Source organism: Centroberyx gerrardi, chromosome 1 (assembly GCF_048128805.1).
Source record: "Centroberyx gerrardi isolate f3 chromosome 1, fCenGer3.hap1.cur.20231027, whole genome shotgun sequence".
Lineage (NCBI taxonomy): Eukaryota > Metazoa > Chordata > Actinopteri > Beryciformes > Berycidae > Centroberyx > Centroberyx gerrardi.
In genome coordinates, this window is record NC_135997.1 from 31,454,840 (window position 1) to 31,471,256 (window position 16,417).

A 16,417-nucleotide genomic window follows, 5' to 3' on the forward strand; every position below is an offset into this window, starting at 1 on the left:
AGTGAGAAACTGAACCCCTGTAATCTGTGTATGTTGTGTAATACAGAGAAGCTAAGTAACCATATTGCAAGTCTCCAAGGCCAGAGGTTTGCTTTTCACTGTGGGCCCTCATTTAAACATCTAGTGTGTGACAGTCTCTTACCCAGCACCTCAGCGGTGGCCATGATCTCACAGGTGTACATGGCAGCCATGAGCCTCTGGGGCTGGGCCTGGAAGGCATGGCGGCACGCCTCCTTCATAGCGGCGATCAGCTGGCCGGAGACCGGCCCGTAGCAGTCCACGGAGCCGGCCTCCGCCCTGCGTCTGGCCTGGCTCGGCCCCGCCGTCACGCCTTCTGGCCGGGCGGGTATCTCGCTCGTTCCCTCCGCTGTGGCTTTGCCGTCCACCGAGGCCTCGCGGGAGGCGGGGTCCCCCTCCGGGGAGTCCTGGTGCTGTGGCTGAGAGGAGGACTGGATGTCCCATCGCTCCACAGAGAAGCACACTCCCATCAGCGGCTCTTCACACATCGGCCCCGACAGTGCGGCCAGCTGGAAGCCGCTGACGATGCTGTTGTCAAAGTCTCTGAGAGCAGCAGCCTGGCCTCCAGCCTCGCCTGCTTTCTCTCCCCTGACCAGACACTGCCACACCGACGGCCGCTGGTAGCCCTCCACACTGTTCAGCAGGATGTTGGGCCCATACCTGAACACAATACAGTAATGACATTGTTTTATCACTGGCAGAGTGATAATCCTGAGTTCATTTTTTCAGCCACTTGTTGAACTTGAAAATTATTTTGAGCATTTAGACCACTGATGTGTTTCTTAAATCTTTCAGTTTTCAAGAAGAAAGATGTATTCTGGTTTGCATCCGGCATGTTTTAGACACTGCCAAAAACTTGTCGACATCCCTATATATTATATATTATATTTTGTATTCAATCAAAGAAATAAGTTGGTTTAAGCATTTACATGGCTACCAGCAAGAGGGCTCTTTAGGCATTTGGCTTTTATTCTAGTTAATTAATGGAATATTAGACTCCATGTGAACCAGCTCATATTATCATGATCAGTGTCAGACCTGCGCGGTCCGAAGGCCCAGATGCTCTCCACAGCGTTCCTCCACTTCCTCCCCTGCAGCAGGCTCTCCAGCTGGGCCTTGAGCCCGGCGATGGCCTCCAAGGTCCTGGGGCTCACCTCCAGTCTCCTCCCCTCCCTCAGGGACATATTCACCTGCTCCAGGGTCCGGACCAGCTCCGAACTGCCCTCCAACAGACGGGTCACCTCTGACAGGAAATACAGAAATTAAGTATAATAAAGTATCTACAGAGGTCTACGGGTCTACGGAGGATTCCCCGTTGCGTCATAGCGAGTTCTCGCTCGCTTGACACAAAACAGCTGCTACTCCCAGTCGCTAACTAGGCTGTATGTCATCGGAGTAGAGCTGCAACCCAGAAGCAAGGGGAAGAGAAAGAGCATTTTAATAGCTTAAGACAGGGATGGGCAATCATGTTCCATGGAGTGCCAAGAGTCTGCTGGTTTTCATTCCAACCAAACACTTCACCGGGTGATTTCACTGATTAGTTCCTCCTCACTGGTTGAAGGTGTGCTAATTAGTGAAACCACCTGCTGTAGTCTTTGGTTAGAATGAAAACCTGCAGACTCTCGGCGCTCCATGGCACATGATAGCCCATCCCTGGTTTAAGACAAGTGAATTTCAGTGGTCATGGAATTTATTGTCGGAATGCAGGAAAAGTTAGGACTGTTTCAAAAGAGATGAATCACGTCCTTCCCCTCTGTTTCTGTGTAAGTGCCATGGGACTGGACACAATCTGTCCTTGTTTGACACAACACAGTAAAGATGTTTCACAAAAATCAGGTTTGCCACATTAAATTTAGACGGGAGTTCAGCTTACTCTGAACCCTTAGCTTGCCTGGTGTGTGTATGTGTATGTGTGTGTGTCCCAGTCTTACCCTGGGGCAGGGCGATGGCCCGCACGCCCACAGTGGCCAGTCTGTTGGGAGTGGTGAGGGTGACCAGACCACTGGGGTCCAGATGGAGGGTGTCGGACAAACGGCCCTGAGACGCCTCTTCTTTCACCTAGCAACAAACACACACGCACGCATACATGCACACACACACATTTTAGAGGTTATTTTGACATTTTGACTTTCTTATTTGCCACCTGGGACTTGTCACATGATAGAGAGAAAGTTTTTTCATTGTCAAAAACAGCTTTTTGTTATCGTTCCTCATTCAAACCAACCAAACCAACACATGCGAACCTGCAACCACAGTGCTGCAGTGCTTATTAGACAGACTAACAGACTAAAATTTAAAATATATAAAAATAATATAAATATGTATTCCTGATTCAGCTTGTTTGAGTTAGCTTCGGCCCCTGAATGACAGTGTTTCTAGTGCTGACCCATAAACTGGTAATCTGAGAGTTCCTCATAAAAAAAAATAAAAATAAAAAAAATTGTCTTCATCTTTGTCACTAAGCACTCATTGCTGTGGTGTTTCTGCACCTGTCAATCAAACACTGTGTCCAGTACGTCTTTTTCCTTGGATTTTCTGTTGATGCAGTTTGAGTTTCTGTAGGTGGCGCTCTTTTCTCTGTCTGTTCAGCCATGGCCACTCACCTGGTGAATGATGGCCACTTTCTGCTGCTTGCCCAAATCCTCGTTGACCATGTCCACCTTCGGAGGACGCACCACCGTCTCTCTGAATGGAATGATGGGCTTCGACGCGCTGATCTCAATGTTAGCAAACCTTCACAAAGACAAATGAAAATCCTGTTGATAATGATGACAGGTACCCATGTGGTCAGGTTAGATGAGACATCAATGGGTCTCAATCGTCTGTATTATAATATAATATTAATATAAAATAATAATAGTGTGCTAGATCCACTGTTATGGCCACCCAGCAGGCTGTTTACAGTTGTAATTGCTCTAGACACAACTAATCTCTAGCTCTATTAGATTTAGACCTGCATGCTCTGTATCCTCTACCTAAAGCAACAAAAGCAAGCAAGCAAACCAGCAAACAAGAGAGCAAGAAATCAAGAGAACAAGAATGAATGAAAGAAAGTTGATGCAACAACAGTGAGAAAATGTTCCCATTCCCTTTTAAGTAATTGTTTATTGACTGCAGTCTTTAGATTGAAATGGAAACTACAGTAGTTTTTGGCAGCATAAAGTCTAGGCCAGAGATAAACTAGAAGGCACAAAGGAAGGTGCAAACCTTAACCAACACTGAACAATTCTGAAGAATTGCTGTTACACCCAAAGTCATCAGTCCCATCACTTAAATGTTCAGTTAAATTGATTCTTGACCCTGCAAACATACCCCTAGGATTTAGAATCAAGTTTCTATCTCTGTTAGTATCATAGTTCTGACTACAAAAAGATAATAACCTAATGATGGAAATCCCAGATCCGGATCACCACCGAAACCAAATCAATTGTTCCTTGGCCCAAGGCTTATCTGTCCACCAAATTTAATGGAAATCTATTCCGACGTTTTTGAGATATCCTGCTGACAGACGGACAGACAGAAAAACAAACAGGGGCGAAAACAAACCTCCTCGGCAGAGGTAACAAGACACCATTGCAGATATATGAGTGAACCACTTTCCTGCCTATTTTATATTCCAAATAAAAAAGACATTAGAAGTGCTGCAGGCCATACAGAGCCAAGCTCAATATATTCTGCCTCTCCTAACTCCTGTCCTTGCTCTGTCTCTGCTTTAAATCTGTCCTGGAGGAGTCATGGCTTTATAAACAACACAGGGAAGGCTGGACAAAATCCATGTGGGATGCAGTAAATATTAATATGACCAATAATACATTTTGGAGGACGGCTTCAAGCCGCTGCCACTGCAACTCTGTGGCTTTGTGGGCTGCTCAACCCATTGACAAACACAGTTTACACAGGTTTAAGGCTTGCCTCTTACATCAGCTGTTGAGTAACTACTTTTTAAAACATGGCCTAATGTAATGGGATATGTTTCATTAAGAGGCAAATTCAGGTCAGTCGGTTAAGGAGAGACACTTCTATACCTGGACGCTGTCAAACTTCATCACAGTTTTTTTAATGTGCAGTATCAAACTAATAAAAGTGAAGAAAGTAAAGGCTGTATTATTGTGAACATTTAAAAGGAAAAATCTACCGTTGGACACACTTAGACTGTTAGATATCAATTTGTGATATTCAGTACATTCTAGGCATTATTTTGCGATGAAGTGATGTCATTTACTTTTTTTTTTACCCACCAGTGAGAGGCAAGTCCGTTTTCTGCCTCTTCTACAATGGATTTCTAACTGTATGATTGTTGAATGTCGCTGAAAAATATTCCGCTTTCAAACTCCATTGTAGCTGTGCTGTAAATATCTTGCTGTGCCGTGCCATCATCTATATTTGGCTAGTTATCCACAGGAATAAGCACATCAATACATCACCAAGCAACATGGACCCAGAAGGTAAGGTACATCGCCAATTGCTGTTTTTTAACCTACGACCTATTAAGCTGTGTTTTGCCTAGGAATCTTCACACCTTAGTTGCGATGTTTCACACGACTGAATCTGTACTTGTTGACATTTGCTTCAAAAAGTTCAGGCTGATAAAAGATTTTCCCCGTGCACAGAGACAGAGTTTGTTTGTGTGAAAAGCTAGGGTGAATAGGGCTTATCTGCACGGTAGATGGTGTCAGCTCAATATCGCCGCACTTGTTTACACACAACCTGCTCAGCGCTGCATCGAAGATGTCGCCGTTGTCATGTGAAAACCTCTTAATTAACTCCAATTTAGGTGATTTTCATGTTAACATAAACTGAATGATTACATGGTCTTCTATGGGTTGAGAAAATTCCACAACCCCTTGGGGTTTATGAAAGCCTTTTAAAACCCCATTGGAAAAAAAAAAAAATGGTCGTCAGTCTAAAAACGAGGCTGGCTTTCAAAGTTCCTAAAACGCTGACAGTTTGGAGATGCAAGGTTTTCACCCGACAGAGATGATATGTTGCTTTAATGTCTGTAAATTTGGGCTTGATAGTTGGCATTTCACCATGATGATAGTGATAATGATGTTGCCATAACAATAATGATGATGCCAGACGTAGACCTACTGTAGCTTAAACTAGGATTCAACTGATTTCTGAAGGCTGATATTTTTGGATTTAAACTGCTGATAGATGAAATTTTGTGCTGATATTCAATCTTTGAATTTGACCACTTTCATGCCAAAAAAATTACAGCATTCAGTGTTTCCCTGAGACTTTTATTCTTGAAAATAAACTTCTGAAACAGCATTTAGACCATGGAACACAAACTCTCTGGATATTATTAGTAGAAACATATTGATCCATACTTGTGTGGAATCTGATCAAAATGCCCCATGAGAATCAATTCAGGTTAAGGTCTTCCCATAGACAGCCAGTGTAGTATTGATCAATTCTACAATAAATATGTAATCAAACAATCTGCATCATATCCATCATATCAGAGGTGGACGACACTGACTGGCTGATATGTGATTTTTAAAAAAAAAGCCCTAAATCGGTTGAATATATTAGCAAACCGATACATCAATCTAACAGTAGTCTACACCTCCATAAAATGTACTTCCAAATGTCCAAACTGTTTGCCGGTAGTGTGTCTTCTGCAGTCTGGCTTTCTAGGATTACAGCAGCAGTACAGACACAACATGTTGGCCTTCCACTTGGGAGGGGAGACAGACCAGCCCCTCACAACGATTAGCAACGCTCAAAACAGCAGGCGGCTTTCAGTCTAACTGCCTGCCTGTCTGTATTAGGGGTTTATTGACCAACACAGACGCTCCTTGGCTGACCCGGGGGTCACTAGGTCATTCCTAAAAAGACCACTGTGTGTGTGTGTGTGTGTTTAGGTGGAGCAGACGGAGGGCTGAGACAGCATTACTTTCAAACACAGACACAAATAGGAACACTGACACACTGACACACACACACGCGCGCTCGGATACATGCTTGTCTAATCCAGTTAGAGACATAACATCAGAAAACAGGATGGAAAGCAGTTAATCCCCAGTCAGTCACTGTCCCTGCCTCGCCTTGCTCCCTCCCTCTCCTTCACTTCATGTTGACAAGAAATGGGTCAGAAACACTGACAGTGTCTGTGTTGATGTGCACCGTAAAGAAAAGTCTAGTCAAGATGTACACTTCCTTGTATTCAAACGCACCCAGGAGGACAGGTCTAGACTTATAAGCTTAATCCAGATCCAAATACTCTGTCCAAGAATACATTTACAATCTACCACTCTGAGACTAGTTTCACAGCTCTCTCTCTCTCTCTCTCTCTCTCTCTCTCGCTCTTAAGGTTTGTTGATTTTTCCAAGGCTCTCGCACGTTGTGAAAACATGACTGTGCATACAGGAAATGGATGTTTTTTGCTGCAACATTAAAATAGGGGCAATTTGGAGGTTTCCGGCTGCAAACAGACTCGAAGCTGAAGTGAACTCTGTCCCCTTCTCTGGATCTCGAAACAGCAGCTAAATCATCAGCTAATCACATTACACAGCGCTGTTTAACATGCCGGCGTCAGATGACTTGGCAGTTGATCCAGTTCTGAGGACAAAGCGAGAGAGAGAGAGAGAGAGAGAGAGAGAGAGAATCCCCAAGTGTCCGTGTTGTGACGTCAAAGTCTTGTGTCGCGTGAGTGGCCGAGCAGCGCTGACCTCATTCTGAGCACGCCGTGTGATTGGCTGCAGGCCAGTAATGTCACAAAGGGGTCAGACAGGTATCAGTGCAGTCAGAGCTTCAGCCCTTTCCTCCAGCCAATCAGCCAATCAGCCAACCTGCCACCTCGCCAGCCAATGATCCAGCTAGTCTGCCTGCTAATTACCAGCCAATCAGCCGGCAAGTCAACTAGCTAGCCAGCCACAAAGCCGACCAGCTAGTCCGTCAGCCAGCCAGACAGCCCCTGCCCTCTCTTCCTGTCTCTGTCCCGAGCCGTCTGGCCCGGCTCTAAACATAGCAGCAGCATTAGATATGGCCTCCTTTTTTCACACGGACCGCCACAGATACGGTGCAGCAGGCGAGAGAGAGAGTGGAATCCTAATACATTTCACTAACACCGACATGACAAATAGCAGCTTATTCCCAAATGATGCGGGACACGGCAAAAATAGCAACTCGTAAAAAAGTTGGGTATCAAATTATTTTCTTTTGAATGTGTCTCCTATTTTTATCTCCTTATATATTCTACTGTGCTTGTTTTTAGGCCTTCCTGTGAAGCACTTTGTTAACTCTATTGTTAGATAAGGGCTATATGAACAAATAGTGCTTTCCAGGTGCTCAGGTTTAGCTTGTTGTTTGTTGGACTTCTTCATTGTAAGTGGGCTTAATCCTTTTTTTACATACTACGTGTATGTTAGCTTTAGTTATTAAGTTGTAGTGGACTATTACTGGTGATTTGTATTGCATTATTTACCAAGACACCTACAACTGGCAATCATATAAATAGCAGCAAGTTAGTTTTAAATTGTTATTAAAGATTTTTTTTTATTGTAGATAGGACAGCACAGTCCGAGTCTCAGAGTTGCTTGTGTGTGTGTGTGTGTGCGTGTGTGTGTGCGCCCAAACACCAGCCATATGCAGAAAGTTGTCTTTGACCTCGTTCTGCCCACGCCTGCCTGCTAGAGGTCCTCCGTCTCATTCCTCCGTTTTTCTCCTCTTTTCTCTGCACTCCTCTCCTCTCCTCTACCCTTTAGATTTGAATGCGCGTGCTTCTTTGAGCTTGACATTTCCTCTCTGAAACGTGTTTGATTTGAACTCGATGAAATTGGTTCTTGTGTCTCCTTTTCATGTTTGATGCCAAACACTGCTCACAGATACAAGGCTTCGGTAATTACTAGATGTAAAAGGAACAGCAGCGAACTGCGGAAGAGTGCCGAGTCAGTGTTCTTGAGTTATGTGTGTATGTATGTGTGTGTGTGTGTGTGTGTGTTGAGAGAGAATGAGAGTGTGAGGGAGCGAGATATGCTGGGGATTGTTATGTGTGTTTGGAAAAGGCCAGACCAAGCGCTCAGTTTGTGCCACACAGTATATGAGGTGGGTCTTCTTCAGTAAAAGCTTCTGTCTAACTGCAGTTGGTCATATTTGCCTTTGGTATAAGTTTGATGCTAGTATTTGCCTCATCAATTTGATTTATAATTTTATATAACTATATAAAATAATCTTCCCTCATTTACTTTTTTTTCTTGTGTTTTCCTTTCGTGTGTTACACAATTAGTTCATTTATTTGGAGATTTTTTGGACTAACATCTATGCAAAGTCCCCTTTTCTACTAAAGTGGAGTGGAAATTCAAGAAATTTATGTGAAAGTATAAAATTCCAATAACAGAAAATTTAGGTTTCCAAAAGTGTTCACCCCCTTTACTCACTTGGGCTATATTATGGAAATTATGGCTCATTCCCAAAAACATTTCATAACATACATTATTCGCACTTCATCTTTTAAAAACACACTTTCTTTTCAAACTTGCTCCAGTTTTATCTTCCTTGGCAGAAAGTTATTATCCCAGGTCAGAAAAATTCCAAATAAATATATTCTGAATGAATTCTGTAGCACAAGAAAATGTGCAAAAAGAAACTCTGTGTCCTCTGTGTCATTTTTTTTTGAGTTGCAAGTCAGAGATTTCAAGAAATAATTGCCTGTTTTCAATTACTGATAAAGAGACTTGGAAAAAAGCCATAATGCTGGCGATGAATATATTCTTCGGGCATCTAATGTCAAAGGGGTTAGAGTCCACAAAAATCATACCCAGAAAGTATTTCAAAAGATGAAAAGGTGGCAAAGTTTGAATATGAATTCAAGCAGTGAGTCTGGAATCAAAGAAAGTCTTCATGAAAGCATTTCTGCCAATCGCAGCATAGAGGAGGAGGAACGTGAGTAGATCTTACATTTACACCTGAGATTAAAATGCCTCTCCACTATACATATTGGGACTGGATTTCCCAATCCAATTTCCCACACCAAAACACTAATTTCCACACATACCACTTCCTCTTGTAACATTTGCATCCTTTCAAACTGACAGTAAACACCTCGTCTCGCTCGTTCCCCATCCACCAGCATCCTGACAATCCGTTTTTGGCAAGTATGTTACTATCTGAGCTGCCTGCCATCTGTTGATTTGTCTGCGCTACCTTGTTGGATTAGTGAGCTAAAGTTTATTTCCATTTCTGGAGTTGCTATATGTGGAACGGAGACGCACCGCATTTACATTTTGTTGTTAATGTGGCCAAATGTGTCTCTGGCCAACTCCAGAGCTTGTTTGGGTGATTGGATTTTCAATGTGTGTTGGTTGCATTTACACCTGGATTTGATGTTTTTGGTCTGTCTGATTACAGTCCAATTAATGGCAGGTGGAAAGAGGGACTAAGAAGCATGGGTACATAACACTGAAACCAAACATGGTACTGGATGCCAGGCTTTTGGAGGATTTTTGTATTATTTGTACCAATAAGGTGCAATGTCAGAAATCAGCATTTTGATTTTTGTCTTTTTCACACATAGACGGATGTCAGATCTCTGATGGAGAAAAACACATTAAATCAATAATTTTCATCTAAATGACCCCCACTAATGACCTATGTCTATATTATTTACAAAAAGGGATGAATCAGATCGGCACTAGATATTGGCCAGTACTTCAAGTTTATACTCAGCATTGGCTTTAGCAGGAAGAAGTGGTGCTGGTGCGACTTTACAGCAGTAACAGGAGAAAGCAGATGAGATGTAACTTTATCTAATCTGGTGAAGAAAAACAAACCCTCCCCTGACAACGGCTCCTTCAAACTTCACTTGCTCAACAGAAGAAATACACTGACACAATGCTTCCTTATTGGAGAAGAAGAGTGCACACACACGTAGAACAGAATTCTACTCACACACATTTGAATTATTTTACTCACATCCACCTTTGTATGAAAAGAGCGCATAAGGACTGAGTGTAGGAAATATTAGGACTGACCTTATATTAAGTTCCACCCCCTTTTTGCACAAGCCATGTCTCCATTCTCACCAGGCTTAAAAAAAAATCCTTCCTAAGCTGTCTCCTTCCCCTTCATCTCCACCCCCCTTTATGACTGAAGTGGATTTGATAGGTGAAACCAATAAGGGATCAGGGCTTTCACTTGGCTTCACCTGCTCGGTCTATTTCGTGTAATATATCGTACGCCCGGCGCAAGTGACTCAGGACGGGAGCACGCGCACGCAAATACAAACACACACGAACAAACACCGCGCCGATCTAATATAATGTGTTATTATCATTTCGGCAGCAGAGCCGGCGGAGGCACCGCTCTGACATTCATGAGGATTGATTGATTTCTCGGCGCCCGCTGCGACGGCAACAGCTGAGATGAATGAACGCCGAGATGCGGCTTTTCCAAAGCAACTGTCTTCATGAATAAATAGATGCTATCAATAAACTGATGAATTTTACACGCTCTTCACAATGCTGAACATAACACGCTGTCTAACGCTGAATGGGACATGCAAAAGACGATTTGACAATGCACAGGCGATCTGCGGGATAGTCAAAAACTGTGGGAGAGTTTGCCTTAAAGCACTTTTGCATTCTTGCTCCCTAGCTGTCTAACTGGATACCATTCACAAAATATAGAAACCTCAAACTTTTATAAAACACCAATCAGTCAGGTTGGTTACATAAAAGCGGGGCGATGGTAGTTTGATGGATTAGATAAATGACAGATGCATTCTCCTTTAATCAATACACCGGATTTACAATGCTAACGTATGCAGATGAGGTGTGGAACAAGGTTAGGCTGAAGGGCAGGGGAGGCCGTCGATTTCTAAGGGGAATTAACCCCATCTATCTCCACCCACCAGCCTTTCACAATGTAGCGGAGCTGTCGAAGAAGTGTTAATCATCTGCCAAGTGACCCTCCCACATGTTTGGCTTGAAACCTATGCATTATATATGGGACCTGTATCCATATGGGCGTGGTTATGAAGGCTGTATCAATGGTGTGTGGTGTGTGTATGTGTGTGCGTGAGTGGCTAGAGGAGTAGGAAGGTAAAAGGGGAAAATCAGGGTGCGCTATTGCCATTCCTCTCCATGCCTCTGTCTGGCTGCCTGTCTATTGGCGTTACTGTCCGCCTGCCTTCCAGCCTGTCTACCCGTAGGGATGGGTACAATAAATAAATAAATTAAAAAAAAACCTCCAGGCCTGGTGTGGAGACGTACCGAGAAACCTCCCTCTCAACGAGCTCTTGGTCCGGTTGCCGTGTTCTCATCTGACCAAACGAATCCAACAACTAGGTGTGAAAACTTCCTTATTATTATCCGTCTGTCTGCCTGCTCTATCCGCCTGTCTGTGAGCCAGTGTGTCTCTTCTGAGGGGAGGCAGCGGCATGCGGACAGACGGAGGCAGCAGTCAATATGTAATCATAGCCAGATAATGATGCTGCTGAAATTGGAAACGGTTCAACTTCTCTCTGATTACCGCAGACATTAGCTATCGTTTGCTACCGACGACGCTCAATCTCTCAGTAACCGCAACGCGCACACAGGCTTGTCTGAGTTACATAATAAATGAGCACATACTGTATATTCAAATCACGTTGAATAATCAAAAACACACGCACAAGGTCATATTGTGTCCAGTCCTATGGTGTATAGACAGAAATGGAGGAGAAGGATGTGACTGGAAAGAAAGGGAAGGCAGACTCCATATAAGGAGATCCCCCCCCCCCCATTCATTTCAATGTTAAAGCTGCACTAGGTACATTAGCGGCACTAAAATGTTTATGTAAAAATAATCCCGTGCTATTTGCCCTATTTGCCCAAATGAAATTCTAGTGTTGGTATGGTCTGTTTGTATGTGGTGATGGTGTATAGTTCTTTCTGAATACGAAAAGAGGACTGTGGGAGGTCAAACAAAATCGCAGCAAATCGTAACGTATAATTCATAGTTACCGTTAAATTTTCACAATTGGTAGCCTCTATCACAATTAAGACCACATTTGTGTGTGGTCTTAACGTATCTTAATGTATCACTTAGTGTATCACCCTCACTGACTGACATGAATTTGCCTTTTGATGACCATGATGCTGTGGTAAAAACATACAGGCAGAGCCACAGACACAGAGACATATATACTGTATATAGAGACACAGACAGAAAGACACACACACACACACACACACACACACAGAGAGAGACTGACCGGTCGCGGAGGTCGTCCAGGCAGCGCTGTAGGTGAACCTCGCCAGCAGTGACCAAGACGTGTTCTCCAGTCTCCTGGATCAGAACCTCGGCACAGGGATCAGCCTGGTTCAGCAGACGCATCCCACGCACCAGCTTTGGCATCTCACCTGACACACACACACACACACACACACGCACACACACACACACACACACACACACACACACACACACAATAGGGTTAGACTGATGTACCAGTTTGCAGGTATTGGTCTTTTATTAAAAATTGTCTAGAGAGTGTGATCCACTGCTGATATGATGGACATTGTTTGATTACATATTTATTGTAGAATTGATCAATACTACACTGGTTGTCAACGGGAAGACTTTAACCTGAACTGATTGTAATGATTAAAGTATGCATGTATATACTTTATCATTATTATTATCATTATTATCCTGGGTTTCAATGGAGAGTTTTAGTATCCCATGGTCTAAATGCTGTTTCAGAGGCTTTTCCAAACCATGGCCTCTAATCACTCATCATCAGATCATCATCATCATCATCGGGTCCAACCGATCTCCACACTCACTGAGCCGCTGTCTGCAGACTAAGGACTCTGAGGCGGACTAACCTCTTCCATATGGAGGCCTGAGTGCTGCTCTCAGCTTCCCAACTGATACCGCATTGAGCAGTGGGAATGTGGGAGTCACGGCTAGTCTGGGTGAGCACAGCTAGATACCTGAACACACAGCTTCAGAGTACACATTATCGTTTTGTTGCAGAATACAGTATTCATATTTTATTGAATCCCTAGTGTGTGTATGTGTGTGTGTGTGTGCTTCTGGACACTTACTTGGGTGTTTGGGCTCGATGGCCACCCGCACGATGGGCGTGGCCTCAAAGTTGAGTGGGGTGAAGGGGGGGCAGGCGGGGGAGGTGGAGATTGTGGCCGACTTCAACACACACTCCTCCAGACCTCCGATACCTGGAAGAGGAGGGGAGAAGAGTGGAGGAATCGTTATGTAAGATGATTTTGGATTTAAAAAAATATTCTTTCAATGAAAAAGCATGACGTATGTACGCATGTGTGTGTGTATGTGTGTGTGTGCGTGTGTAATAACTTAACACAGAGAGAATAGAGAGAAGAAGATCAATTTATTGGCCCCGTTTGCACAAGGAAATTGGAATCTATCTTGACGCAATTCCCTCCAAGATAAACACACACAGCCGCCTACAGCCGATATATTGGGCCAATATTGACCTTTTATTAAAAATCAGATCTGGTCCAGTCAGTGTCGTCCACCTCTGATATGATGGATATGACGCAGTTTGATTGATTACCTATTTACTGTAGAATTGATCTATTCACTGGTTGTCTATGGGAAGACCTTAACCTGAATTGATGCGTGACGTTTACTGTTGTTATTGTTATTATCATTATCCTGGGATTTAATGGAGAGTTTTAGTGTCACATAGTCTAATTGCTGTTTCAGAGGATTTTCCACCCTGACAAGAATAAAATCCTTTGGGAACGCTTAATACTTGGGAGTTTTATGAACGTTTCTGCTATGAAAATGCTCATTTTTAAAGATATTGAGTGTTGGCACAAATTAGCAGCTACCGGCAGCTTCAACCCAAAAATATCAGTATCAGCCTTCAAAAAGCCATATTGGCCAAACCCTACTCCTACACAGCATTTTTTGAGCATTCAGTCCACAATGGTCGAGAGAGTCAAGAGAATAAGATTAATTCAAGGCACTTCAAAAAAAATGTGTAGGTTATGGCTCTATCAAAGCCGCTTACTAATTTGTGGTGAGAACCCTGACGGGATCATTGGACCGTCTATAGAACTGTATTGAGCTGAGGTGAAGGTCTGGACTGATGACAGTTCCCTGGCATTACTGGTGGGTAGATCTGCTATGGGGTAAAAAGACTGCTGTTTTCCACTGAAGCCATGTGGGTGTTACATGGGAAATTAGACAGAAGGTGAAGTCTGAAATAAAAAAAACAAAAAAAAAAACAAGCAAAAATATAAAAGGAAGATACATGCTGAGCTTTGTAGAAACATCCTGAGATTTACTTGGAGAGGAATGAGAGCCATCAACATGAGAGGGGCCGAGGCTCCTGCTCATAGATTTTTCTCAAGGTTTCAACATTCTTGCAGAGAAACTCTTCTCACATCTCAAGCTAAATCTGAACATTGTGGGCTGAATACTGGACTTTTTTATTGACAGATCTCAGTGTGTTTGAGTTAATGTTGCCCTCTTGGAGTGGTTCCTTACATCCTTTTACAGATGATTCTGTTGTCTTAGTCTTTGCCTGTAGAAAACCTTTGTTGCTGCCCTGATTTGTGTTTTTTTTTGCATTGTGTCAATCTACTGACTTAGAGAGTTGCAATGCATTTTACTTTAAGACCTGTCTGTAAATCTAGTCTAGTCTTGTTTATTTATATAGCCCTTTATCACAAGCATGTATCAAAGGGCTTTACATAGCATCATATACAGTACATGCCATATACATCATTTTTTACTAGATTGCATACATCATATACCATACTACACAAACACACTCATGCCTATGGGCAATTTAGAGTCTTCAGTCCACCTGACCTGCATGTCTTTTGGACTGTGGGAGGAAACCGGAGCACCCGGAGGAGACCCACGCAAACACGGGGAGAACATGCAAACTCCACACAGAAAGGATCGGGGCGGAGATTCGAACGCGCACAACCTTCTTGCTGTGAGGCGACAGTACTAAACACTGAACCACCGTGCTGATTTTAGGATACAAAGATTGCCCTTTTTCACCAGTGGTACTTAACATGAAATATTGGTGAATGATGAGTGCTGATCTTACCCATTAGTTGCAGCCACTGGGAAAACATGATTGAGCCCATCTATCAGCCCCATATCCAGTACTACCAGCTGTATGAGTGCAAAACTCTCTGGGTAATGCTGATACACTCAGCATTGTTGGAGCACGGGCTTTTCCCACTGATTTCGGAGGGCCTTGGACTCTTCCAATTCCAGGTAATGAAGTAATCAGTGGAGCTGTTGGTGGCGTACATGAGGTCAGGCGGGAGAGTCGCAGGGAGCTCTCTGTTCCTTCAGACACCGGTAATAATGGAGTTCGTGCCACTATGCAGATCAAATGACATAATCAGTGTGGGACGCTGACATTGTTAGGCCTCTCTTTGTGCTCTACGGTTCATTACAAGAGCCGGAGTGCTGCTCCGCTCGGCTCTATGGAGGAGCCAGACCGCAGGAACACAGAATAATGAGACAGGTTTCAGAGAGGGAGAGAGGGAGGGCGAGGGAGGATGAGGGAGGACCAAATGGATGGAGGTGGCGAACGAAAGAGAGGGGAGGGGGTGTTAAGCATGGAGGAAGGCCTACATAGAGGGCTGGCGGTGATTCATGGCATATCTTGTTCACATGCAGGCGTAGTAAGTGTTGTTAAATTTGTCAATGAAAGAAAGTCAAAAAGAAAGAAAGAAAGCATCAAACTCACAGACACAAAGAAAAGATAAAACAATAAGGTGGTATTGTCAATTTAAATCGATTTGTTTTTTTGCCATAAGGATATGCAAGAATGGCATCTAAGCACACAAGTTATTACATGGCAATCTCTTTTTCACGTGCCTTTACATTTGTGAGAGAAAGAAAGAAAGAAAGAAAGAAAGAAAGAAAAAGAATGACATGGTGAGTCACAGAGCTACCAGAGATAAGGTGTGAGAGTGTAGCGTCTGATAGAGATGACTAATATCGGTTAAGATGAACTACTATATATAACTGTGTAATTGGTTGGGGTGGGGTAGATGCTGCTGGTGCACAGAGAGAGGGATGGTGTGATGGTGTGATGGTGTGATGGTGGTGCTGGTGGCGTGGGGTGAGAGAGAAAAAAACGCATGGCTGTTGAAAACGCTGCCTGCTCATGTTGCTAAGAATCTGACTCGCAGGGTAGATGAAGGCTCACGAGCCTATCTATAAAATATAATAATAGGAGCTTCTGCAGAGATGAGGGTGTGTGTGTGTGTGTGTGTGTGTGTTTCTTTGTTCCAGCGACCTCCCTGCACGATGCACACAGGCTGCCTCACAGACAAAGAAAAGCCACCCCCCCCCCCCCCCCCTACCGTTACTTCCTCATCTATTCTCTTTCAGCGCTCCATTCCTCTGCTTCTTCCCCTCCCGCCGCTCTTTTATTCATGTATTTGTT

At 43.6% G+C, this 16,417-nt stretch overlaps 1 protein-coding gene across 3 annotated transcripts in view; it reads right to left on the reverse strand.

Annotated features, from left to right (window-relative positions):
• efl1 (elongation factor like GTPase 1) overlaps nucleotides 1-16,417 on the reverse strand; it is a 348,687-nt gene that overhangs the window by 12,336 nt on the left and 319,934 nt on the right. For all 3 annotated transcript variants that reach the window (XM_078285063.1, XM_071920850.2, XM_078285062.1), the window contains 6 exons: nucleotides 13,056-13,187; nucleotides 12,218-12,365; nucleotides 2,622-2,751; nucleotides 1,950-2,076; nucleotides 1,057-1,261; nucleotides 143-678 (listed from right to left, as the gene is read on the reverse strand). In XM_078285063.1, coding sequence (XP_078141189.1) covers nucleotides 143-678; nucleotides 1,057-1,261; nucleotides 1,950-2,076; nucleotides 2,622-2,751; nucleotides 12,218-12,365; nucleotides 13,056-13,187 — 1,278 coding nt within the window. The remainder of the gene's footprint in view (nucleotides 1-142; nucleotides 679-1,056; nucleotides 1,262-1,949; nucleotides 2,077-2,621; nucleotides 2,752-12,217; nucleotides 12,366-13,055; nucleotides 13,188-16,417) is intronic.